Below are 27820 nucleotides of genomic sequence, written 5' to 3'. Positions count from 1 at the left end.
TAATAGCAGAGAGGAGCGTTGTACAATTGTATCTAAATGTTTGCCCGTCAGTATCAGCAATGGTCATTCCTAGGCTTCTAGTAGCACAGCATATTACGTGGGCCTACATTGACTAGAACTAAAGTTTAAATCAGATGCTTTGAGAAGATTGCGTTTTGTTCTGCTGTTGACGGCAGTCATTTTTCTATGTCTGTTTGCTTTATTTCCAAATCAGTATGAAAACCTTATCAATTAGATTTTGGAAATGCTGTGCCAATTCTATGAGGGATGTTAATGCTGGGGAATGGAATCGTTTTTAATTCAAGCACCCAAACCTTGATTTTAACTCAGGATGGTAGAGACCAAGTCAGGTGGCAAACCTCGTCCTGGGAGATTTTACTGCCTGGTCATAATCGGCATAGGCCCAGTCAGTCGCCCATCTGAGACTGGTGCATTACAGCTGCAAGGTGCCAGTGGAGGCACATCGGGAGGCAGTAGGAAGCACTCCTGCTCCTCCTGACCCACAAGAAGTGCTGTAAAGTCACTTATTGTTTCCCTGAAGCTGTCCATTTGAGCTGCCTATTTTCCAGAGGCCTGGAAAACCCAGGCAGCCAGGGTTAAACCTGTAAGGCAGGTTAAATGTGAGGCTTCCAGCCTCATAATACTATTTAAATGATCAACCCGCCCCTCTATCCCGCCTTTATTAATCCCAGAAATGAGCTGGTTGAAAGTTGGTTGGAGGGAGGTCGGGTTTGAGATTTTGAACATTTCTATATCTCACCCAGCCCCAACCCACACATTTTTTCAGGCTGAAATTTACCCTTGGTCGTAACAATGCATCATGACCCCAACCTCAGAAGCGCACACGCTATCAATGCAATTCTTATACTACTCTGTGTCCATTCTGAATGAGAATCACAATTAATGTTTAATTAGGAGTCATTTTGTGCTATGGGACCATGTCTAATAGAAACGGAGTTGATGCTGCCCAAATTAATTCTGCATAAAATCTTATGGCAGATAAACAAAAGAGATTGGGCTGGCTGGACATGAACATGTGTCCCATAACTGAAATACCCGCAAGTTGGAAACAGAGTAGGTATGATATCAGTGGCGAATATGGATGGATTGGTGGTGTGTTATAGTTCATGCAGGGAGTCTGAGTTGCTATGGTAATGCGCACATTGACAAGCATGGTGTAGTCTGGATCAATGGATAGTGATGGTAGAGGCTCCGACTTTCTTTCCATCAGATGAAACGGCCAGGAATTTCTCCCACTCTTACTACCTCCCACTGGCGCGTGTTGGACGGATTTACTGGGTGATAATCAGCCTGATTGGCCACATATTGAATGCACTTTCCTTGGACATCAAGTCCTGGAGTGAGACTTGAACCTGGAATTTCTGACACAGAGGCAGGGATGCTACCCACTGCACCACAACACCTCCTCATGGAAGACAATGACATTAATAGAGAACTGAAAGGCCTTGTGACAATCTTTGTCCAAAAGATAACGATCTCACACATCCTGAACTGAAACATGAACAGTGAATGTGTGTAGCCATTGCTATTAAAATTCAGCTGATGAAACTATTGGGCAGTGACCCCACTGGCACTGACTGAAAAACCTGCTATTTTCTATGAGGCCGAATGACCTACTCCTGATTCTGTTTCCTATGTTCCTAACTCCTGATTCTGTTTCCTATGTTCCTATCCTAAACTGGCACAGCTAGTAAGAAAGTTTCCAATGAATGTTTCATTTTAAAAGAAAACTTTTTTTAAACAATTAGGGAAATGCCGCTAATTTGGAAACAAATGTAAACCTTACCGGTTCTTTGTGCAATTAATACAAGCACAATCTCCTCTGGATAACCAACAGTCGCTAAGCTTTCACTGTTGTGACTGTTCCTGATGATTAACTTAAAATGTCCATCATTTACGTAAGTGTTGAATGCATATGCAATGGACTTCTCACCATCCAAAACGATTTGAACAGATCCCTCAAGGTTAGGAGTCAGACCTTGGATTTCAGCCTTTATCTGCAGTGAAAGAAGGTTTATTTATTTCTTCCTTTGCCTCATATTTATCTCCAATTAGGGACAAATACCATTCTCAACCAAAAGGGTGGACATATCCCTTGCTCACCATCCTCAACCTTTGCTGTTCCTAAGCCACAATGAAGAGATACACAACTGTGTCACTGATTGGCTTGACCTCAAATGTTTCCTTTCTCCCACAATTCAGATGCTGAAGGAAGGATAGTCCCAGCACAGCTCATGGTTGAACACCCATAAATCAGAAGGTCTTGAGTTCAAATCCCAAGCTATCTTTCACTCAGCAAATTAGATGCAGTATTGGAAAATTGTTCCCAAAGAATTTCTGTTTGGTTGGTAAGAAGAATTTTTCAGTTGTGGTGGACCAAATTTCCTTGGCAAGAGGGGACCATGGGGCAGATAAAGGCAGAAATCAGGGCAGGACCCAGTTATACCAGATGTCCACCCCATTCCAGGTGCTTTGAGAGTTCCTGAAGTCGTGGGGCAGGTGGTTCTTCTATCTGATTCCTGGCACCGAGCATTAGAATGGAGCTGGGCCTGGTGGGATGGTGTCACCTGCTATAATTCCCGCCAATCTCCTTTAAGTGCCCTAATGTACTGTACACCTTGCAGAGGCACAGTGCATCAAAGTGGTTCAAGTTGAGGTGGGGCAAGCAGTTGGTGGGGGGGGTCATAGGATTGAAGGTCAGTTTCTTTAAGACAGCTGGTCACAAAGCAATTGGCTGCTTTAATTGCTTTAAGGAAAGCAATCTTTATGCAAAAGAGCCCTTCTTCACTTCCCTCAGGTCTTGGCAGGGCTGCCTCAATAATGCACTGAAGTGTCAGCCTTAGGTTATACGCTCAAGTTTTTGGGATGGGATTTGAACCCACAACCTTCAGAGGTGAGAGGGATAGCCATTGAGCCATGACAGCACCTGAGAGAATGTATGTTACAAATTATTGTAGAGAATTGCTACGATTTGAAGGATTTTTTTTTCAGTTTAATGCAGAAAGGGCTTCAGATAAAACCACTGGTGCTGATCCCAACAGACCTCATTCCAGTAGCTGAGGGCAGAGTTTGGAATTTCTGTCTTGGCAGAATCCTACTGTACCTGTAGCAGTATTCATCCCAGTGTCATTTTAGTGAGTTGAGTGGGATCCCTGCCTCTGCTGGGATTCTGCCTAAGGTGAAGAAACATAGACAATAGGAGGCCGTTCGGCCCTTCAAGCCTGCTCCGCCATTCATTATGATCATGGCTGATCATCCAACTCAATAGCCTGCTGCCGCTTTCCCTCCATACCCTTTGATCCCTTTCACCCCAAGAGCTATATCTAATTCCTTCTTGAAAACATACAATGTTTTGGCCTCAACTACTTTCTGTGGTAGCGAATTCCACAGGCTCACCACTCCCTGGGTGAAGAAATTTCTCCTTATCTCAGTCCTAAATGGTCTACCCCGTATCCTCAGACTGTGACCCCTGGTTCTGGACTCCCCCACCATTGGGAACATCCTTCCTGCATCTACCCTGTCTAGTCCTGTTAGAATTTTATAGGTTTCTATGAGATCCCCCCTCATTCTTCTGAACTCCAGCGAATATAATCCTAACTGACTCAATCTCTCCTCATATGTCAGTTCCGCCATCCCAGGAATCAGTCTGGTAAGCCTTCGCTGCACTCCCTCTATAGCAAGAACAACCTTCCTCAGATAAGGAGACCAAAACTGCACATAATATTCCAAGTGTGGTCTCACCAAGGCCCTGTATAATTGCAGCAAGACAACCCTGTTCCTGTACTCGAATCCTCTTGCTATGAAGGCCAACATACCATTTGCCTTCTTTACCGCCTGCTGCACCTGCACGCTTACCTTCAACGACTGGTGTACGAGGACACCCAGGTCTCATTGCAAATTCCCCTCTCTCAATTTATAGGCATTCATTTAATAATCTGCCTTCCTGTTTTCACTACCAAAGTGGATAACCTCACATTTATCCACATTATACTGCATTTGCCATGCATTTGCCCACTCACTCAGCTTGTCCAAATCACCCTGAAGCATCTCTGCATCCTCCTCACAGCTCACCCTTCCACCCAGCTTTGTGTCATCTGCAAATCTGGAGATATTACATTTAGCTCCCTCATCTAAATAATTAATATATATTGTGAATAGCTGGGGTCCCAGCACCGACCCAGCACAGAAAAACTGTTGCTCAAGACTGACTGCAGTGCCTTAGGAGGAATTGAAGGTTTGAGTACCCTTCCCCCTGCCATGCTGAATGCCATTAACTCACTGGCATCCTTTCCATCTAGGGTTGCTAGGGTGGTGATGATGGGAAATATCTTAAATAATATCATCTCAGCATTAATACTCGTTTTGAATTGCCACTATCACCTTCACTGGAGAATCATAAATAAGCAGCAATCATTGAGGAACTACAGAACTGTTCCTCAGTGGATTTTCTAACCTCATCTCCCCAAGGTCTAACTGAGATCAGGCAGATTTGAGTAAAATATCCACCCCTGCATATGCTGCAAATCCTTAGTATTTACAGCTCTTCCTGAAGTAGTTTTCAGATGGACTTCCGGGAGAGGGTAGAATTCCCTAGACAATACATAGGAGGAGATGGTGGCGAAGTGGCAATGTCACTGGACTAGTAATCCAGAAGTCCACTGGGGACAGCAGCTGGTGGAATTTAAATTCCGGTAATAAAATCTGGAATTGAAAGCTAGTCTCAGTGATGGTGACCGTGAAACTCTCATCAAATGTCATAAAAACCCATCTGGTTCACTAATGCCCTTTATGGAAGGAAATCTGCCATTCTTACCCGGTCTGGCCTACATGTGACTGAAGCAAGCTGATTGATTCTGCCCTTGGAAATTGCCTAGCCAGCCACTCAGTTCAAGGGCAATTAGGGATGGGCAACAAATGCTGGCCTTGCCAGCGACATCCACATCCCATGAAAAAATAAAGAAAAAAGACATGGGGCAAGATTTTGCCCTCGGCGGGGGTGCTCAGGAAGCCGACCACCATCTGCGATAGGCTCCGCACCATGATTTCACGTGGGCGGGCCAATTAAGGCCCACCCTGCGTGGATCGCGAGTGGCAGTGCTGAGTGCTGTCTGTGCGGGTGGGGGGAGGAGGGAGAGCGGGCCTGGCGCGCAGTTTGCACATGCCCACGAAAGAGCGCTTCAATCTCCCTGAGGCAGCTCCGTGCCTCAGGGAGGCTGAAGCACTTTTTAAAGAAAGTAATAAAGACAGTAAAAATTTAATAAAACATGAGATGGGACATGTTTTTAATTCCAAAATAAAGCTTTTATTTAATGTTTATTTGCTTTAGGAAACCTCAGCCCACTTGTGGATGAGGTTCCTAAGAAGGCTGCTTGGCCAACCATAAAGTTGGATGGGCAGCGTAGATTTGAATTTAATTAGATTGTTAATAGGCATAATAGGCCTTTTAATTATTGGCGGGCGTGCAGCCGTCTCTGGCGCACACTTGCAGAATGAAATATCGTGTGAGTGCGCAATGGCATCGGGACGCAGCCCAACGTCATCACGCGTCATTTTACACTCGGGCATGTCGGGCGTGCGCAATATTATGCCCATGGAGCAATATCATGTTAATTGCATTTACACCATTACCACACAAATTAACTAGAGCAATTCCTTCCTTCTACACCGCTAAGCATTGTTAAGGGTTTTTACTTCTCTCAGTCAGGAGTTGCCATTGTAACAGTGATTGGCCACAACGTTCATTAAAACATTTAGGGTGTTTTAGCATGCCGGTTAATGCAATGGCATTAAATTTCTGTCTGTGCCAATTTAACATTATTGTTAACTTATACAAAATTGCATTGGTAGAAATGTATTACTAAACTAAAAATAGCATGAGAAAAATAAATATGGTTACATAAAACAGCCTGAAATATTAAACCTTGCTGAAATATGCTTTTATATTTAAAACACAAGCTATGGAAGAAACAGCTTGACGTGTTATAGTCCACATATTGTCACTATGTTCCTTCAGGAATTATAGGCATTTAGTTTCAAAAGTTTTTTATTTTTATCTTTAGAAGTTCACGTCCTAAACTTTTTGCTCAAAGTTCAGCTATATTTAAAGTTTTATTTTCTTTTAAATTAGTTCATAATCAGAACTTCCATTAGCAGTAAGTTAACTAACAATTAGGACATGATAGAAAGCCTTGCTGAAGCTTTAAGCTGTCATTAGCCATATCTGAATGACATAACCTGACCCCATCTTGTGAATTTCTTTTTTGTTCACAGGGATGTGGGCATCGGTGGCTAGGCCAATATTTATTGCTCATCCCTAATTGTCCCTGAGAAGGTGCTGGCAAGCTTAACCTGCCTGAGGTTGAGGATCATACATGCAAATCAAAATGCACCAGTGAAAATACGACAGGGCACATATGCAGTGTCTCTCCAGTAAATATTATGCTATGGATATTTTAAACCACCACCAACGCCACCCCCCACCCCCAATGCTGCCAAGGTCCACCACATGCCCACTCTTGACTGTCACAGAGGGCTAAAACTAGGGCATTGTTTTAAATATCGTTTAATTATGGATAAGTTGGTCCCACTAGAAATTAGGCTGGAACTGCCCAAAAGCAATTCATTCATAGCTTTCAAAAATGGCAAAAGCAGAAGCTTACTCATTTTTCCATCCATCAGCCAAGACTACACTCTAAGGCACGTCTCAGAGGTTAAAAAAAAAACCCAATTTCCCTCCCGCCGCCCCCCCCCCACCCCCTTGGTACTGCCACTTATTTGTGTAAAAGATTAAAATTCTATAAAAGCTACAACAATGTCAAAATTACATATTGACATATTTACAAGAAACACATTTCAACAAAGGAATCTTTTGGTGTACTTTTTAAACAATTAACAGAAGAATGTAGAGTAATGTTTTATTGAATACAGTTTCTTACCTGTATATCAACGTGTTCATCTATGAATAGGGTCTTGAGTATCTCTATATTATGTGTAAGTTTGTAGCTCAATGAAACATGATGTGTCTTGAGAACGAAAGTCAAATCTTCAATTATCTAATGAAATTTAATGACAATTACAGTGGATTCATCAAAGCTTTTCCTATTGATATACACTATGCATTACATTAGCACATAGGGCATATGTATGTTACAGCTTGGAAGCTGTATGGTTGGAACTTATGCTTGGGAGTTTGAGTGACAAGTTACAAGCTTGTGCTATAAATAGATAGAATTAGGTTGCAGATCAGCCATTTTCATATCAGGCCAGAGGGGCCAAATAGCCTACACTGTTCCTATGTCCCTATAAGTGTAGGAGACTCCAATGTTTTCCTGTGCTTTATTAATGTAATTTTCCTGTTGCCAACAATTGTATAAGAAACAATGCCACAAATGTCAATCATACCATGTTATGAAACAAATCACATGATGATTGACACAGTGATTTGAAAGTGCAAGATCCTTACATGATTTGTACTGACCTTTTTTACTTAACCTGTCCTGCGCCAAACCCCACTCGATTAGGTAATCGCCATAATACTCACTGACCTTCAATGACCTATTAACTTCAAAATCCAAATTGTTGCCTACAAGTTCTTCTAAGCCTTCCTCCTGTCTCTAATCTTCTCCAGCTCTTCATCCCTGCTCACATCTTCTAATGGTCTACCAGTCTGCTCTACGGTGTGTACTCACTCCCACCACCACCATTGGTGGTGGAGTCTCTGACCATCTTATTTTGCACTCGAGGACTCTGTCACCAAGCTCTTTTGCCCTGCTTCATTCTTACCATTCTCAGCTTTTTAAAAATATTTATTCTTTCATGGGATGTGGAGATCATTGGAAAGGCCAGCATTTTGTTGCCCCTTCCTAATTGTCCCTGGCTTGCTACAAACCGTGATGCATTTGGAATATTTTTCCATGTAAAGCTGCCATATAAATGCAAATATTTATAATGATAATTTGATGGAGCTACTGGGCCTGGGCTGATTTGGTGAGGGGGTGAGGGAGGGACGCAGAGGGCCAGTGACTGACCATATTATTCATTTCAAGAAGGATTAGGGGGCTGTAAAGAAATTAGTAGTTGGCAGGGCTAAACTCATCCTTCTAATACACAACTCTTCCATCATGACATCTAATTACATTTTGAATGGTCCTCAATATTGCTGTCGCTGTTATCTTCCTACACAGATTATATCAAACATTAATCACTCCATGAGTAAATTAGCTTTTCCTGCTGCATGTTCTAAATTTACTTTTCACCAATTGCTGCTTATGGTCTCTCAACCTTCTTTTGTCATATTTAAAAGTGATCGTCTGTCTCACACACCAAACCACATTAATGATGAAGAATCATACAGGATGATGTATGGATAACCCAACTGCATAAATCACAGTTTAAAAAATGTTGATAAACTTAAAAAAGCAATTCACGTGTAGCCCTTAAAATGGATACACAGTGGGACCCTGGTGCTCCAACTAACAAAAATTCACTGATGTTTTATGAGATACCACCATGAAATAAAAGAATGTGAAGTTATACTTTATTATTAAATAGATGAGATTTGCAATGGGGGATTGTGGCTTTACAGATGTGTAAGTCTGGTTTCATTTGTCCGCAATCTTTTAGCTAAGCTTTTCCAATTACCAGCAGAGAATGTTTAGCATTTTTCTACTGTACCTGCTTGCTATCAACGATAAATCGGATGGACCGCATGTACGTGTCGCCCTGTTTCTCAGCTGTTAAAGCCACAACTGTGTTTCCTGGAATTCCAAGCTGTGAGGCGCCATCAATGTTGTGGAACAATGAGGCGTTAATCTCATGTTTATTCTTAGAGGGAAGAAAGGTTTCAAAGTTATTGTCAGTGATGCAGACGTCAGGCATCCCATTTTGATTCAGTAGTTCAAGGATTTAAACCTTAATGTGTTCAATGGGTATAAGATGTCAAATGAGCATGTTGTATTTTGTTAATTGTAACTTTCATTAGGAAATTTTACAATTATCTTTTAGTTAATGTTCAATATAACACACAACTTTCAAATAACTATTATCCTGACCAATTATGTGTTTTTCTCCCCTCGTCTCTTTTTCTAATCATTCCACTGTGGTTTAAGTAAATGTGGTATCCATAAGACAAGGTCGAAGTTGCAGATAGTACTTACAGCATCAGACTTCAGAGTGATCAGACCTTCGAGTTTAGTTTGGTCAATGTTTATCTGTATTTGGGACGCAAAGTTAACTCCATTTATCTCAACATAACCTGACCCATTAATTTTCAGTGGCACCCCTAGATCCTGAAACAGAGTAAATTAAATCATTACTTATATAAAAAACAAAAGGACAACCTATTGAGCCCAAAGGACCATTAACAGCAGACGCATGTTCAAGTGAGTTAACAAAGTGAAATTCATCTTAGCAGTGGGTCTAAATGGACAACAACGAACCATGTGTTTTACACTCAGCATGATTTCCTTATCCAATAAAATAATCCATTTAGAATATATAAAGACAGCTCACATTTAATGACAGTGATCTCTGATTAATCAGGAATGCAAGATTTAAAAGTTTAGCTCTGTTGTTTTTTTCTTATTCGTTCTCGGGATGTGGGTGTCACTGACTGCACCAGCATTTGTTGCCCATCTCTAATTGCCCTCGATAAGGTGGTGGTGAGCCACCTTCTTGAACCGCAGCAGCAGTCCATCTGGGGTAAGTAGACCCACAGTGCTGTTAGGGAGGGAGTTCCAGGATTTTGACCCAGCGATAGTGAAGGAACAGCGATATATTTCCAAGTCAGGATAGTGTGTGGTTGGAGGGGAACTTGCAGGTGGTGGAGTTCCCATGTGCAGAATTTTCAGGTCGGCCTGCAGGTGTGCACCCAACATGCTTGAGCATTAAATAGGGTGTGATGACGTCGGGTAAGCATCGCGACATCATCCCATGCTCGCATGATATTTCTGTTGGAGGGCGTGTGCAAAAGTCGGAAGCGTGCCAGCTGACAATTAACAGGGCACTTCAGCCCACTAAAGTTGTAATTGTCCCCGATTCTGCGGTCCGTCCAACCTCACGGTTGGTAGTCAGGCGAGTCGGCCAGGCGGCCTTTACATTTTTCATGGAACCTCAACCAAGGACAGGATGAGGTTTCTCTGCCTTCAGGGAGCTTTCATTCCACACTCGCCCTCACCCACGCTTACGTTAGTGCCTTCCCTCCTCCCACCCCAACCCCAGCAGCGCTGAGCATTTCAGCGTACGCTTCACGCTGGCTGGCCATTATTGACCAGCCAGCATGAAATCACGGTCAAGAGCTGATCGTGGTTGGCGGTGTGTTCCCCGGCCGCTCCTGGGCCCGCCTATTGCACCCGCATGCCAACCTAATAATCCTGCCCCATGTGTCTGCTGCCCTTGTCCTTCTAGGTGGTAGAGGTCAGAGGTTTGGAAGGTGCCATTGCAGGAGACTTCGCAAGCTGCTGCAATGCATCCTGTGTATGGTACACACTGCTGCCACTGTGCATCGGTGGTGGAAAGGATGAATGGTTAGGATCAAGTGGGTGATTTGCCCTGGATGATGGTGAACTTCAAATATTGTTGGAGCTGCACTCACCTAGGCAAGAGGAGGATATTCCATCACTCTCCTGGCTTGTGCTTTGAAGATGGCGGACAGGCTGTGGGGAATCAGGAGGCGAGCTATTTGCCACATGTTTCCCAGCCTCTGACCTGGTCTTGTAGCCTCAGTAATTCTATGGCTGGTCCAGTTCAGTTTCTGGTCAATAGTAAACCTCAGGATGTTGATAATGGGGATTCAACGATCATAATACCGTTAAAGACAGATGGTTAGAGTCTCTCTTGTTGGGGATGGTCATTGCATGGCACTTGTATGGTGTGAATGTTACTTGTCCAAGGCTGAATGTTACCCAGGTCTTGCCATAAATGGATATGACTGTTTCAGTATCTCAGGGATCATGAATGGTACTGAGCATTGTGAAGTCATCTGCAAATGTCTCCGCTCCATATGATGGAAGGAAGGATATATGGGCCTATAGGACACTACCCTGAGGAACACCTGCAGCGGTGTTATGGGACTGAGATGATTGGCCTCCAACAACCACAATCATCTTCCTTTGTGCTACGTATGACTCCAACCAGTGGGGAGCTTCCCCCACTGCCGATTCCCATTGATTCCAGTTTTGCTCAGGCTCCTTGATGCCACACTCGGTCAAATGCTGCCTTGATGTCAAGGGAGTCACTCTCACCTCACCTCTGGAATTCAACTCCTTTGTCCATGTTTGGACCAAGGCTATAATGAGGTTTAGAGCTGAATGGCCCTGGTGGAACCCAAACTGAGTGCCAGTGAGCAAGTTCTTGATAAGCAAGTAGAGCTTAACAACACTGCTGATGATTTATTCCATCATTTTGCTGATGATCGAGAATAGACTGATGGGACAGTAATTACCTAGGTTGGATTTGTCCTGCTTTCTGTATACAGGACATACCTGGGCAATTTTCCACATTGTCAGTATTGTAGATGCCAGTGTTGTAGCTGTACTGGAACAGTTTGGCGAGGGGTGCAGCTAGTCTTCATTATTACTGCTGGGATGTTGTCAGGGCCCATAGTCTTTGCAGTATCCAGTGCCTTCAGCCATTTCTTCATATCACATGGAGTGAATTGAATTGGCTGAAGGCTGACATCCGTAATGCTGGGGACCTCCGGAGCAGACCGAGATGGATCATTTACTTGGTACTTCTGGCTGAAGACGGTTGCAAATGCTTCAGCCTTGCCTTTTGCACTGATATGCTGGGCTGCCCCATGATTTGAGGATGGGGATTTTTGTGGAGCCTCCTCCTTCGGTTAGTTCTTTAATTGTCCACTGCCATTCATGACAGGATGTAACAGAGCTGCAGAGATTAGGTCTGATCAGTTGGTTGTGGGATTACTTAGTTCTGTCTATAGCATGCTGTTCAGTATGCATGTAGTCCTGTGTTACAGTTTCACCAGGTTGACATCTCATTTTTAGGCATGCCTGCTGCTGCTTCTGGCATGCCCTCCAGCACTCTTCATTGAACCAGGGTTGATGCCCTGGCTTGATAATGGTGGAGTGGGGGATATGCCGCACCATGAGGTTACAGATTGTGGTTGAATACAATTCTGCTGCTGGCCCGCAGTGCCTCATGGATGCCCAGTTTTGAGCTGCTAAATCTGTTCTGAATCTATTCCATTTAGCATGGTGGTAGCACCACACAAAATGATAGAGGGTATCCTCAGTGTGAAGATAGGACTTCAGCTCTACAAGGGCTACTTGCTTGTCAATCCTACCAATACTGTCACGGACAGTTGCATCTGTGACATGCAGATTGGTGAGGGTGATGCCTCTTTTCCTCTTGTTGGTTCTCTCCCCACCTGCCACAAGCCCAGTCTGGCAGATATTTCTTGGCCAGCTCGGTCAGTACTGCTGCTACCGACAGTGAAATCCTCAACCCAGAGTACATTCTGTGCCCTTGCCACCCTCAGTGCTTCCTCCAAGTGGTGTTCAAACTGGAGAAGTACTGATTCATCAGCCGAGAGGGGTGTGGTGGTAATCAGCAGATGGTTTCCTTGCCCATGTTTGTCCTGATGCCATGAGACTTCAGAGTCCAGAGTCGATGTTGAGGACACCCAGGCAACTCCCTCCCAACTGTGTCGCCACCTCTGCTAGATCTGTCCTGCGGGTGTAAAGTATAATATCTTGATTATGACTCTATCAGGCTGTTGCTTGACTAGTCTGTGGGACAGCTCTCCCAATTTCGGCATAAGCTCCCTGATGTTAGCGAGGAGGAATTTTAAGGGTCAACTGGCAGAGTGTGCCTTTGTCATATCTGGTGCTTAGGTCGATGCCAGTTGGGTGTGTCCAGTTTTGCTGTTATTTAACTTTCCTGTAGCGATTTGATGCAACTGAGTGGTTTGCTGGGCCAGTTCAGAGCACAGAGCACAGTTAAGGGTCAACCATATCAGTTCAGAATTTTCACCAATCAGTGGCTGGAAAACTTGGGTAGAATGTTCCACTGATATTTACTGTATCTCACTCTACCAACACAGGCCACACACTTGTCAGAATAGGATCATAACTATTGATGCAATACAGTCTACGAATACATTGAGGATTCCACAAATACTCCTCTATAACTTAAAACAATTAGGCAAAAATAATATAAACGTACCTGCAGCTTTTTGCATTTGTTATTTATCAAAAAGTTTAATTCTGTTTTATTTTTCACCTGAAGACCTCCACTTGCTAGAAGATTACAGGTGCCCATCTTTAAATCTAATTCAAATTCGGATTTTAAGTGTCTTTCTGCTGTAAAAAAGAGCTTATTGTGTTCTGGAACCCCTTTTAGCATTGGCAATGTGTGTTCAAATATGACCTCTATGTTGACTTTTGGATCACACTCTGAATTTAGCTCCAGGGTTGCACTGTTGCCTTCTAATTGGATATTGGTTAGAAGTTCTGCTTTACAGCCTTCGACCTGAATGGATCCATTACATTGCGATTGAGCTGGAATCTTAAAATTCTAAAATAAAAGAAACAATTTGGGTTAATACCTCATAAAAATATTGTTTCTCTTAAGCATTTGACTGAAATAAAAATATCTATTTCTTTTAAGAAAATGGATAATCACAGATTGTGAAATCTGTGTCACTCAAAGGCAATGTTCAGAAGTAGATCGGTCCTTTGGCTTGTGAGATTGAAAGGATGCCTGGGGGCGAGTGTGAATACAAAACGGTCCCTTTTATATCTTTTTGCTGAACCATAGCCCGTTTAAGCTGAAACATGGCCTACTCCTGCTCCTTGTTCACATGTTCGTATGATCAAAGATGGTCTGAAGACTCTAGTGAAAGGGTACCTCAGGTTTGGTCATCTTCTTTGGTCTGCCTCACTGCCAGTCTATCATATCTTGCATATACCTCTCTAACTTCCTCTTGCATTTGCTCTGCTTCCCTTGTAAGGACTTGGGAATATCCATAGTGAACCCCATGGTAAAGGCTCTATGAAGAAAGGGTGTGAAGAAAAATGTTTTCCTGTCTGGAATGTTGAAAATCAGCTTGCAGAATCCTTTCATATTTATTAAAAGGTGTTGCTAACACTTCAGTTGAAACTAAGTCTTTCAGTCAAAGTTTGTGGACATTCATATCCTGTGAACTCAAAACATTTTCTGGTTTGATATGCCACATGGGTTACTTTGGTAAATTAAATCAGGTACAATTTTGGTGGAAGTGCTACAATTTCTGGGCCAGTAGCTTTGACCCTCACTATTCTGTCTTTGGGTACATGCACCACTTCTGCCAGCAGCTAATTCTACTGGAATTTATCATTGATTTTAGAACTCCTGAATCTGCCCACATCTAAAATACTGGTGCCCTATGCCAGAAATTCACCATTTTTCTAACCTAGAAATTCAGGATGTCAGGCCACTTGTGCCAAGTGCAGATCAGAGGGCATTTATGGCAGTCATATAATTAAATAGCATAGAAGGAAGCCATTTGGCCCATCTTGTATGTGCCAGCTCTTTGAGAAAGATCAACCCAATTAGTGCCACTACTCTGCTCTTTCCTCCATAGCTCTGTAAATTCTCCTTTTTGAGTATATATTCAATTCCATTTTGAAAGTTACAACAGAATCTGCTTCCTCCCCCTTTTTAGGTAGTAACTTCTAGATCATTAGAACTGGCTGGTTAAAAAAAAAGCAGAATAACCGAAATGTAAATGTAAAATGTAGATGAAATTGGAGGAGATCTTGTGACGCAGTGGGTAGTGGCCCTGCCTCTGAGCCAGAAGCTCCAGGTTCAATACCCACTCCATCACCCCCTACACCTTAACCCCCTCCCACGGCACCTTCCCATGCAACCGCAGAAGATGCAACACCTACCCCTTTACTTCCCCCCTCCTCACCGTCCAAGGGCCCAAACACTCCTTTCAAGTGAAGCAGCATTTCACTTGCACTTCCCTCAATTTAGTCTACTGCATTCGCTGCTCCCAATGCGGTTTCCTCTACATTGGAGAGACAAAACGCAGACTGAGTGACCGATTTGCGGAACACCTTTGGTCTGTCCGCAAGCATGACCCAGACCTCCCTGTTGCTTGCCATTTCAACACACCATCTTGCTCTCATGCCCACATGTCCGTCCTTGGCCTGCTGCAATGTTCCAGTGAAGCTCAACGCAAACTGGAGGAACAGCACTTCATCTTCCGATTAGGCACTTTACAGCCTTCCGGACTTAACGTTGAGTTCAACAACTTCAGATCATGAACTCTGTCCTCCATCCCCACCCCCTTTCCGATCCCCCATTTTTTCTAATAATTTATATATTTTTAAAATATATTTTTCTTTTCCCACCTATTTCTATTATTGTTTTAAAATGTATTTCCATCCATTGTTTTATCTCCACCTTTAGCCTATTTAGATCCCTTCCCACTATCCCACCCCCACTAGGACCATCTGTCACTTACTTGTCCTGCTTTCTACCCTTAATGTCACCATTAGCACATTCTTTAGCTAATATCACCACCGTCAACACCCCTTTGTCCTTTTGTCTATGACATCTTTGGCAATCTCTTCTTTGCTTCCACCTATCACTGGCCCTCTATTCAGCTCTACCTGTCCCACCGCCCCCCCCTCAACCAGCTTATATTTCATCTCATTTCTATTTTTCCTTAGTTCTGATGAAGAGTCATACGGACTCGAAACGTTAACCGTATTCCTCTCCGCAGATGCTGTCAGACCTGCTGAGTTTTTACAGCTATTTTTGCTTTTGTTCCACTCCAGGTCTTGATGACCATGGAAGGTGCATTCATAATGTGGCCAAACAGGTTGATTCTCAACTTGTAAATCCATCCAGCATGCTTATGCAGGTGGTGAGAGTGGGACAGTCTCCTGGTCAGCCATACCTGATGTGGAGTGGCGCCCCGCATCAGGCTGGCAACCTGCTCCAGGGAAAACTAGGTGTGAAAACAAAAGCATGTGCTTTGTCTGCCTCATGCGTCGCTAGATGTGGGAAGACTATAATTGAAATAGTTTAAAAAGTCAAAAAAATGCAAATACTGACAATCTGAAACAAAAATGGAAAATGCACAACAGCTGAGTCAGTAACTGCCAAGATAAAAGACAGGTTAACCAAAAGGTCCTGACAAATCAAAAGCATTAAGCTGTCTTTTCTCTTTACAGATGCCGACTTACCTGATGTGTATTTCCAGAATTGTGAAACTTAAAAGAGGAAACTGAAATCTGATGACATCTCCTCAACAGTTTGATTTGGAGGTTTCTGGATTTCAAGCATAAATGAGAGATTAGAAGAGATAATTAAAAACTTTCCAGACTTTAACGTTGCAGGTTCAGAAGCTCTGGGTTTAATTTCTAACAACATTTATAAATGTGTCCTCAATTACTTGTACTTTGCAATGGTTCAGTTATATTTTGTTGACACTGAATTACTGAGACTGTCACATTGAGATGCACCAAGGATGCTGTTCAAAAGTAGTCCAATCAGGGTCATAAATAGAGGAACGAGAGGGACAAGAACATGTCAGAGGGACTAGCAAATCAATATAACTTGATATATATTTTTAAAAATTCATTTACGGGACGCGGGCCTCGCTGGCTGGGCCAGCATTTATTGCCCATCCCTAGTTGCCCTTGAGAAGGTGGTGAGCTGCCTTCTTGAACCGCTACAGTGCATGTGGTGTAGGCACACCCACAGTGCTGTTAGGGAGGGAGTTCCAGGATTTTGACCCAGCGACATCCAAGTCAGGATGGTGTGTGGCTTGGAGGCGAACTTCGAGGTGGTAGTATTCCCATGCGTTTGCTGCCCTTGTCCTTGAAGTCAAGGGTTCTTATGTGAGTTATTAGCCTCCAGTGGGAGGGGGGGACATTAAGATACCTCTAAATTTGCCCTCAATTCCTATAGATACATACGACATACAAACAAGGAGCAAGAGTAGGCCATTCAGCCCCTTGAGCCTGCTCCGCCACTTAATAAGATCATGGCTGATCTGATAGTAACGTGAAATCTGCACCCTACCTACCCCTAATAACCCATGACCCCCTTGCTTACCAAGAATCTATCCACCGCTGCCTTAAAAATATTCAAAGACTCTGCTTCCACCACCTTTTCAGGCAGAGTTCCAAAGGCTCATGACCCTCTGCGTGAAAAAATTTTTGGCTCATCTCTGTTTCAAATGGGCGACCCCTTATTTTTAAAACAATGATCCCCAGTTCTAGATTTATCCACAAGAGGAAACATCCTCTCCACATCCACCCTATCAAGACCCCTTAGGATCTTATGTTTCAATGAAGTTACCTCTTACTCTTCTAAACTCCAGCGGATACAGCCTAACTTGTCCAACCTTTCCTCATAAGACAACCCACCCATTCCAGGTATTAGTCTGGTAAACTTTCTCTGACTACTTCCAACGCATTTACATCCTTCCTTAAATAAGGTGACCAATACTGTACACAGTGCTCCAAATGTGGTCTCACTAGTACCCTGTACAACTGAAGAATAACCTCCCTACTTTTGTATTCAATTCCCCTTGGAATAAATGATAACATTCTATTAGCTTTCCTAATTACTTGCTGTACTTGCATACTAGCCTTTTATGATTCATGCACTAGGACACCCAGATCCCTCTCCACCTCAGAGCTCTGCAATTTCTCACCATTTAGAAAATAAGCTTCTCTTTTATTTTTCCTGCCAAAATGGACAATTTTGCCACATTATGCTCCATTTGCCAGATCTTTGCCCACTCACTTAACCTATCTATATCTTTTTGTAGCCTCCTTATGTCCTCTTCACAGCTTACTTTCCGACCTAACTTTGTGTTATCAGCAAAATTTGGCAACTATCCCTTCAATCCCTTCATCTAAGTCATATATATAAATTGTAAACAGTTGAGGTCCCAGCACTGATCCCTGTGGCACACCAATCATTACATCTTGCCAACCTGAAAAAGACCCATTTATGCCTACGCTCTGCTTCCTGTTAGCCAGCCAATCCTTGCCAATATGTCACCCCCTACGCCACGAGCTTTTAATTTCCGTAATAACCTTTGATGTGGCACCTTATCAAATGCCTTCTAGAAATCTAAATACAGTACATTTATCCACAGCACATGTTATTTCCTCAAAAATGTGGCATGTGTACAACTTGCTGGACTTCAATAAGGACTAGGTAATTCTACCCACAGAAATTAATTTGCTTGATAGTAACTAGGCTTTAGAATACTCTTAAACATTGCTTTAAGTAAAGATTTCCTGAGGTTATTCCATAATTAATTTTAACTCAGTTTTACCTGCAAAACTTCGCAATCCGTTTCTGTCACCCACATCCACTCTGCTTTAGCTCCAGAGTTTAAGTTACCATCGGCTCGGACTTTGCAATTTCCAGACTGCAGCAGGAATGAGCCTTCCATTTTTGCTCCCTTGGCAGCAGACAGGAGAATTTGACTTTCACTGGGGAGGCCTCGGTTACTCAGCTGTGGGATGGTGTGTTTAAAAACTCCCTGCACTGTGTACTTGGGATCGCAGGACGTCTCCAGATGAAACTCGGCTGTTTTACCATCGTTCAGCATATTTGTTTTGATTGCAATGTTGCAGCTGTTGATATCTAAGGAGCCACTGGTCTCTAGATTCTGTGGGACACCCACTCTCTGTGGGAAAAAGAATCCAAGGGTTCATTCAGATATGTATGCAACCAGAGCTCAGCATCTACAATATATGAAATGGTCTATTTATTTAGGCAAATAAATTTCTTCAGGTTCATAAAGATTATATTTTTGTAACATGTTTTATATTTGATTGAAATGCTCCAAATAAACTTTGGGGCCTATTATAGCTTGATTATTCTGGAAGCCCTCCTGCTATAACTCTACAGAGTTGTATGGCTGCACAATTTACCAGCACTCAGGTGTACCCAGACTTGCATGAGGAGTTTACTGCGGGTCTGCTTGGAGATGGAGCCTTTGCCACTTCTAAGTAAAACCAATGTTAAGGAATTAAAGGGATGGGGCCTTCCTCTCTTCAGGTGCCCTGCGTTTTTGGATTGAAAGGAACCTGGTCCAAATCTGAAGACTAGTATGCTGGATGGGGAGAGGCATACAGGCTTCCTAAAGGTCAGAAATAGGACCTACTTGGGAGGGAGGTTTCGGTTGAAATCATGACCTGGACTCCCCCTTCCCAGCTCCGTCTTGAGAAGCCAGAGGCTGGATTTCCTGAGAGGTTGGGCCAGGTGGCAGCCCAGGTAGCATGGATGCACCTGCTTCATGCAAATTTGGTGCCCTTCTGCAGCCCCTCAATATTTGCTGTGAATGCAAAGGCAAAGGCCACTGGAAGAACAGTAAGTAGTGCAGCTGGAAGTAGGATGTTACAAAGGGGCATAGACAGGTTAACCGAGTGGACACAACCATTGACAAACTGGGTTCAATGTGGGAGAGTGTGAGAGTCATTCATTTTGCTGTTACAATGCTAAATTGGAGCATTTTCGAAAGCCACAAAGGAGCAAAGAGATTTGGGAGTCCAAGTTCAGAAATCACTAAAAGCTAGGAGACAGATACAAAAAGGCTAATGGAGTGTTTTTAGTCTCAAGGAAGATACGATGTTGTGCAGAGACTCGATCAGGCCTCATATGGTCTCTTGTCTTCAGCTCAGCGAAGAGAAACTGACCTCAGAGAGGCTGCTGTGCAGAATCACCAGAACGATACCGTGGTTTAGGGGTTAAATTACAAAGGCTGCTTTAATAAATTCACAAGCTTGGCTTGCATTCTCTTGAGATCAGAAATTTGAGGATTGATTGAATGAAGGAATTTAAAATGTTGCCAGGATTTGACAGGGTCATCACAGAGGAGCTAGTTTCTCTGGCAGGGGAATCAAGAACAAGGGGAGACAATTTTAACTTGGCGCTCAGCCATTCAGAAACACTTTTCCACATACAGGATAGTAGAAATCTGGATCTTTCCCCCCTCAAAAGGTTGAAGATACTGGGAAAATTAGAGCTTTCAAAACTGGGAAAGATAGATTTCTGTTAGGTAGGAATTTCAAGGGATTATGGACAAAAGCAGATTAGTGGATTTGAGGCGGAGATCAGCCGCCATCTAATTGAGTGGCAGAGTAGAATGGAGAGGCTGAATGGTCTCCTCCAGTTCCTAATATACTTATACTTAAGGTGCCATTGTTTGTCAGTATAGCAGGATAAATTAGGTTTTGAGTAAAGAATTAACAACTGACTTTCAAAATTCACTGCATTGTGAAAGAACTTCTGGCCCATAACCATGGCCGCAGCAGTTGGCTCTGTGAATTGCTGGTGCAAACAATTCGCTAACACCAACACAGAGCAGCTATAAAGCCTCAACAGCGGCTGTGGCCGAAGTATGTGTAGAAGGGTAGCTGGTCTCCATGAGTGCCGATGACCTTTTTGGTCTTGTGGAGAGGCTCATGGGCCAGTGATGGGTATGCCGCAGATGGCACATGTCCATGCGCCTCTTTTCCTGCTCGCGGGTGGCCCCTAAAATTCAGCTCACAGAATGAGACAGCATATAATGAGGCCATTCAGCCCAACCTCCCTGTGCCAGCCCTTTGGGAGGCTATCGAATTAATCTCACTCCCCTGCTCTTTCCCTGTAGTCCTGAGGTTTGCTTTTCCCTTTCAGTATTTTCCAATTCCCTTTTGAAAGTTGCTATGGAATACGCTTCCATCAGCCTTTTGGACAGCACATTCAGGTCACGATACTTCGCTGCGTAAAATAATGTCTCCTCATGTCGCCTCTGGTTCTTTTGCCAGATATCTTAAATCTATGCCCCCTGGTCCCTGGTTATCGGCCCTTCTGTCGTGGAAACAGTTTCCCCTTATTTACTCGATCAAAACGCTTCATCAAATCTCCTCTTAACCATAAATAAAAGCATTATATTAATCACATGGTCCGTAGGATTGGTTAATAATGCAGCATGGCAAAGGGAAGAGAAACAGAAAGTGCTGCAAACAGTCAGCAGGTTTGGCAGCTTTTGTGGAGAGAAACAGAATTAAAGGGTAGGAGTTTCCAGCCCCCCACCTCAACCAGGGTCATCTGGTCCCGCCAAAAGTCAATGGGTTTTTGATTGGGATTCCGAATCTTCCACGGAGGGTCCCGCCACAACGCAGCCAGAAAATCCCAGCCAAAGTTTTAGGACAATGATCTTTTATGATGACAAAGGGAGTGTTGCCTGGAAACAACTGTTTTACATACATAACATTAACCATATTTCAAAATGTAAATTTCAACTATTTGGAAATTAATTTTAAAAAAGGCTCTCTTTTCTTTACAAGCTAAGTTTTCTTAGTTCACTTCAAATATATTCCCTTCTTAGATGCGGCAACAAGCCAGGCTATAAGATGCACAGCAAACACTAGACATCTGATGGCACCAATCCCTTACCTCAAGAGTAAGGCATCTGTTCATAAGGGAAGCTGACCAATCGGTTCTCATTCCTTCTTTTTTACTACCAGGGACTTTGACGTCGCCAACAGCTCTGAGGCTGCATTTGCCAACAGTAAACTCAACAGATGCTTCATGTTTTGTCCCTTTGCCTGTTCGGATCAGCAGTCTGTTGTCATTTGGGATTCCCATAGTGAGTAGTAAAGGAACAGAGTGCCTGAAACCAAGGTCAATGCTGGGGACTGGGGTCCATATTGTCTGCCATTCAAGCCGTGCAAACTTGTTGTCCATTTGGAGGTGGCCAGAGAAGTCTGCTTCACAACGGTCTGTCCTCATTGTGCCATTTAGTGAGAATCTTGCTGGCACTGCACTCTAGAATGGGAAATAAAATTACTTTAACTCTTTATTAATAAAAGAGACGCTCGTTTTATTCGAATCTATGAGTCAAATGTTTGCAAACATTACAAAGCTATATAAAAATGCAGTCTGAAAAAGCCGCATAGGAAATTCAACGCCTGAAAAATGTATTTCAAGTCGGAGGTGAATACAGTAATTATGTTCGATATTGGAATCATAATCTACTGAACAAGCAACCTTATCCTCACACTTTCCCACGAGGAACAGCCTTCTCTGACATATGTCTTAATGGATTTTGGCAGCACTTCTGACAACATTAATTCTCTAACAGATGACATCAGTCAAAGGCCTGGGTATTAACAGGGATTGGCAACGTAGGATGGGGCGGGGCTTTGGATGGAAAAGCCTGGCTTTCCCTGCATGCCATGGACTCTGAACTCCACATCATACATCTTTTGTGCTTGGCAGGTTCCCCAAAGTCAGCCTGAAAAGCAGGTTTGGATCCCAGTTTTCTTCTGTTTATTCTTTCATGCAATGTGGGCATCACTGGCGAGGCCAGCATTTGTTGCCCATTCCTAATTGCCCTTGAACTGTGGGGTTTGCTAGACCATTTCGGAGGGCAGTTAGGAGTCCACCACACAGCTGTGGTCTTGAGTTACAGGTAGGCCAGACTAGATAAGGATGGTGGGTTTCCTTTCCTAAAGGACCAGATAGGTTTTTTAAAACAATTGATGATGGTTGTCATGGTCAGCATTACTGAGAGGAGATTTATACTCCAGATTTATTAATTGAATTTAAGTTCCACAAGTTGCCATGGTGAGATTTGAATCTGTGTACCCAAAACATTAGAAGGGCCTCTGGATTACAAGTCCGGTTACCAATACACCAATGTCTCTCATTGGCATGGGACCCCCCTGGAGCAGTTCACAAGAGCAGGAAAGTCAAGTCACTGATCCTGGGTGGGGGTGGGGGGGGGGGGGGGGGGGGGGGGGGCAGAATGGGAAACTGATCCCTGACTCAAAAGGGGAAAGAAGTCATATGTGACCCCTGGTGGTCTTTGTACGAGGGGTTGGTCTAATAACATGGGTCCTTGGCGTGCCGGGGGATGTATTCCTGCTCCTCCTGGCTCCCAAGCAGAGCTGTGAAGGTATTTATGTCTTCCCCGAAGCTGTCCTTGCCTCTCTTCAGCAGCCAAGTTTCCTGAGGCCGGAGAAACTTGATTGCCTACTATAAAACCTGCAAAGCAAGATAAATCAAGAGCTGCCAGCCTCATTGAATATCTAAATTGTCAGCCAGCTCTTGAAAGTAGTTGACTGCCCATCACCTGTCCCCTTCTCCGTTAAACCCAGAAGTGGGCAAGTTGGGGGTGCATTGGGCTTGGCTTTCAGAGTTTTATCTTAACTCAACCCACCTGGTTTTGGGTGTTAAAAATGCACCTTTGGTGAAGGCTGAAAAATGTGTCAAATATTGGGAACAATGTTCAGATAAGGAACAAGGGATATGTTAGTACTGATTGTGCCAACAACAGTTTTGGTATGCGCATTAATCCTAGTGTTGGAAAGCGATTCCACGAAGCACAGAAAAAGAAACTACTCATTCAACATGTATACCGGTTCATTTATCGAGCAGATGCTATATGTTGTGAGACTACAGTTTCCAGGGCGACTTTAGTACAAAGCTAAAAAACTTGGCATCAGGGCAAGCTGTGATAGCATTTAAAAGCAGCTTTCTACAAATCAGAAATAGTCATTTGGTAGTACAGATCTTGACTATTGCTGGAAAAAGAAACATGTCAAAGCTTTTCATCTTGCACTCATCAGGACACTTGGCAAGAATACCAATATAATGGGAAAACAGCAATTTAAACTGTATGAGAAAAGAGTGCTGATTGGTTGGCAAGCGGACTCAGAAAATGCAGCACCTGGTGAGAAATTTCCACTCATGCGTTCAGCTGCAACTCAGCAGTTTCAACTGTTCAAATCTGGTTTCTGTATATGTGGGCAAAGAGCAGGGAGGATCAGGTTAAGATCACATCAGAAATCCAAACCAAGATTGCCAGTCATCTTTAACAGATAGGTAGTGATGAAATGAACATCAAACTTTCAAATATTCCAGTTTGGTGAACACACGTATAGAAGCAAATCAGCAAGAGATATCAGGAGAATCTGATTACAGTTTTAAAATCTCTGCAGATCAACAGTTTGTTGAAGAACATTGAAATTACAGAGTTTCTCAGAGGTTTGACATTATCCATCTTTTAAGGGAAACAGAATGCATTTGATTGTAGTTTATGTATAGCCAATTTCAATGTTATAAGCACTAACATTGACTGGATCAGAAAAAAAATCAATAATATGCAATTTTTGCATAAGTAGAGAGAACACTGATAATTATTTGAAATCTGCAATCATTATATCCAACAACTGTCCAGGAAATGATTTCATTCTGTGAGCGAATAAAACCAGATGATAATAGAACTGGAATGTCACTGGCACATCTTATGTTTAATTGGAGGATACAAATGCAGCAGATTCAGCTTTAGCCTGTTAGTTCTTATTAATGAACTGGCTCACACAGCTTTGAGTTGTAGGGCCAGAATTAATAAGGAGCAATGAAGGGAATCTAAAGTGTTGAAACAAATGCACCCGCTTAGGCACACGTTTCCTTCTACCTCAAAGTAGGAGCATTGATTGTCAACCGCCAAGTTCCACTTGGTGAAGACGCCCCTGCTAAGTTGGCCACTTGCAGCAACTCTGCACGACCCTGCTGTGGCTTCCAGGCTGATGTCCATGGTGTTACCAAATGTAGCTGTTGCAATCAACTTGCTCCTGGCAGGTATCCCCACCTTTCTCCAAGTAGGAATAGTGTGTCGGAGGGCTAAATCCAATCGGTTTCTTCTTCCCCAAACCGCTTTCAGTTTCAATTCAACAGGCTTTACATCAAATGTAATATTTGCAGCCATTCCAAAGGAATTACTTCTGAAGTACACCAAACCCTCTGCTTGTATACTCCCAGGAATCGCCAGGGATTTCAATCTTCTCATTCTTTGCTTCATTGTCCAGGTTAATATGGCTTTGTTCTTGGAGGCAAGAAGCTTTCCACTGGTGTTGAAATAATTCTCATCGTTTTGCAGTGCAAATCCACCGGTATAAAGATTACCTTCTGCCTCTCCAGTTGCTTGGAAGGAAAATGTCTTTTCTCTTTTACTTCCCACACTCCTGATTTTGTGTTCCCATTTGATTTCAGCACCACAGGAATCTGTGCATTTTGTAGTAATGTTCATCGTAATAAATGTATTTTTGGACAACACTCTAAGTGATCCTGCAACATCACAACCTTTTGGTCTCACCAGCCCTCTAACCTCCACAGAATTATCAGGGGAGTTACGACCTGGTTTCAAATAGGAAGCTACCCAGTACAATCCAAAATCAGGCTTTACTAACCATTCACTGTCAGTTAAAATTTTATGTCCATCGACTATTAGGTGAAACATGGCCACATGCTTACTTGCATTGTTCTTGTAAAAGGTCATCACTTGTGCGTCACTTGGGAAACCCAAAGACTGCAATAATTTGGAAGTATGAACAAGTCTTGCTCTTATCTCTTGCCTATGTACTAAATTCAAGCAACCTTCAAAACTAAGGCCTTGTCTGCGGTACCTAAGCTCTAGAATTGTGCAATGTCTGTCACGTTGCTTTGTAAACGAAATCTGTACCTCAAAAGGTTTGCCTGCAACTGCTCCAGAACAGTGTCCCAGAAGCAGCTTTTGGGAAGCTTCTCCACTGCAGTTTACCTATAAAGACACACAGAGAAGAATAAACAAACAGCTTAACAACAGCAGGAAAGACAGACCAACTTCTTAATAGGTAACAAAAACACTCCCTTTGCCCAATTGTTTTATTAAGGTCATAGTCTGCAGCATGGGTTTTCTAACTACAATATCTGAACCCTGAGGACATCCACCAGGCAATTTCTGTCCTTTCATAGAATCATAGAATAGTTACAACATAAAAGGAGGCCATTCGGCCCATCGTGCCCATGCTGGCTCTCTGCAAGAGCAACACACCGAGTCCCACTCCCTCGCCCTTTTCCCTGTAGCCCTGCAATTTTGTTTTTTTTTTATATCCGTTGGTCCACACTTTTAGAAACACATCTGCCATTTGGGTAGCTGACAGCATCTTTCAGAGGTTACTAAGGGGAGCTCCAAAATTGTTTGCCAATATTTCAGGGAAAATCCACCTCCCTCAGCCACTCTACACACAATGGTTTGAAAGCTTCTGCTTTACAGTCTGAGATTGCCCACGTTAACAAGGGCCCTGAAAATCTGTGGGCCACTTAAGTGTGGAGATGCGCTGCCCCAAACCTTCACTGCTGACAATACATTTAGTACTATGTACTGCTACTGCAAAGGTCTTGTGGCGCAGTAGGTAGCGTCCCTGCCTCTGAGTCAGAAGCTCCAGGTTTGAGTCCCACCCCAGGATTTGATGGCCAGGGAAGATGTGTTCATAACCTGGCTGAGTATCAGCCTGCAAATTCCTCCAACACACACCAATGGCAGGAGGTAAGAGCAGGAGAGATTCCTGGTCAGCCATGTGATGGAAAGAAAGCTGGAGCCTCTACCATCACTATCTGCAGCTCCAGACTACAACATGCAAGTTGCCACAGGAACTCAGGCACCCTGAGTGGACTGTAAGACACCACCGCATACAACTAGCTTTTAGTTGTGCGCCACACTAATTGCAATGAAGAAATTTGCTCTTCCTGATGCCTATTTTCTTTGAATACCTGTAAATATTAGAGACAGAAACGGTTAAAGATAACATACACATTACCTGAGCAAGGCTCAAGGCATTATTATTTAAAATGTCAATTAAAATATCCCATTAAATTCCAAAATATATGCACAATGGGCTAGATAAGACAAACAGCCATGGTGGGAACCCTGCACTGGTGCCAATTATTCCACGATTTTGGCATGAATCCCTTCTTACTTCACAGTTTTATAATAACCAGTTCAGATGGGAAGGGACAAAAAGGATAATTTATAAGCTGAGAACAGAGAAAGAAAAAGCAACAGCTGTCTCCTTTTAGAAGGAAGGTTTAGGAATCAAATCCAATTTGCTTAATTGCACCCATTGGCCTGAATGTATATTGGTGACACTTAAGGTAAAAGGTCTGAGGAAGTCTAGTACTTAAGAAACCAGTGAGCACCGTGTGCCATTCACAATCCTACCTGAATTGTAGCTGGTATCCTTTTGGACAACGCCTCTATGTCATGGTTAAAAAACAGAAAAACCTCTCCTGTTCTTGCAGTGCTCTTCTGTTCGATTGCTGCATGGAGGTGCTGCTTCTCCAATCTCACACTTACATTAGCAGTGTATCCATTCCTGAGATTCTGCCCAGGGGATGAGACAGACATTTATATGCTAAGAAATAAAGCTTCTATAACATATTCCTTGAATGATGGAATTATGGAAATGGAACAATGGAAAGGATCAATATCCTTATGATAGGTAGCATATGAACATACAAAATAAGAGAAGGCCATTTGGCCCTTTGAGCCTGCTTTGGCATTAAACAGATCAGCCATGATCTTATTGGTGTTTCGAATTACACATTCCTATCTACCCCAGATAACCTTTCATTCCCTTGCCTAACAAGAACCTCTGCCTTAAAAATACTCAATGACCCCCACCTCCATCCCCTTCTGAGGCAGAGAGTTCCAAAGTCGCACAGCCCTCTGAGAGAAAAAAATTCTCCTCATCTCCGTGTAAAAGGGCAACCCCTAATTTTAAAACAGTGTCCCCCAGTTCTGGACTCACCCACAACAGGAAACATCCTTTCCAAGTCCACATTGTCAAGACCGTTCAGGATTTTATATACTTCAGTCAAGTCACCCCTCCTCCCTCTTCTAAACTCCAGTGGAAACAAGCCCAGCCTGTCCAACCTATCCTCATAAGACAACCTGCTTATTTCAGGTATCAATCTAGTAAACCTCCTTTGATCCGCCTCCAATGCATTT

General features: G+C 43.1%; 1 protein-coding gene across 1 annotated transcript in view; it reads right to left on the bottom strand.

The window, feature by feature from the left end:
- Positions 1-27820, bottom strand: part of LOC144691151 (uncharacterized) — a 369111-nt gene that overhangs the window by 98938 nt on the left and 242353 nt on the right. The window contains exons 41-49 of the mRNA XM_078559217.1: positions 27032-27193; positions 25514-25591; positions 21442-21813; positions 18329-18685; positions 13204-13554; positions 9177-9308; positions 8695-8844; positions 6957-7073; positions 1808-2018 (exon numbers count right to left, since the gene is read on the bottom strand). Coding sequence (XP_078415343.1) covers positions 1808-2018; positions 6957-7073; positions 8695-8844; positions 9177-9308; positions 13204-13554; positions 18329-18685; positions 21442-21813; positions 25514-25591; positions 27032-27193 — 1930 coding nt within the window. The remainder of the gene's footprint in view (positions 1-1807; positions 2019-6956; positions 7074-8694; positions 8845-9176; positions 9309-13203; positions 13555-18328; positions 18686-21441; positions 21814-25513; positions 25592-27031; positions 27194-27820) is intronic.

This window comes from Cetorhinus maximus, chromosome 15 (assembly GCF_964194155.1).
Source record: "Cetorhinus maximus chromosome 15, sCetMax3.hap1.1, whole genome shotgun sequence".
Classification (NCBI taxonomy): Eukaryota; Metazoa; Chordata; class Chondrichthyes; order Lamniformes; family Cetorhinidae; genus Cetorhinus; species Cetorhinus maximus.
The sequence above is the reverse complement of the archived record's forward strand: the minus strand, read 5'-3'. Positions and strand labels throughout refer to the sequence as shown.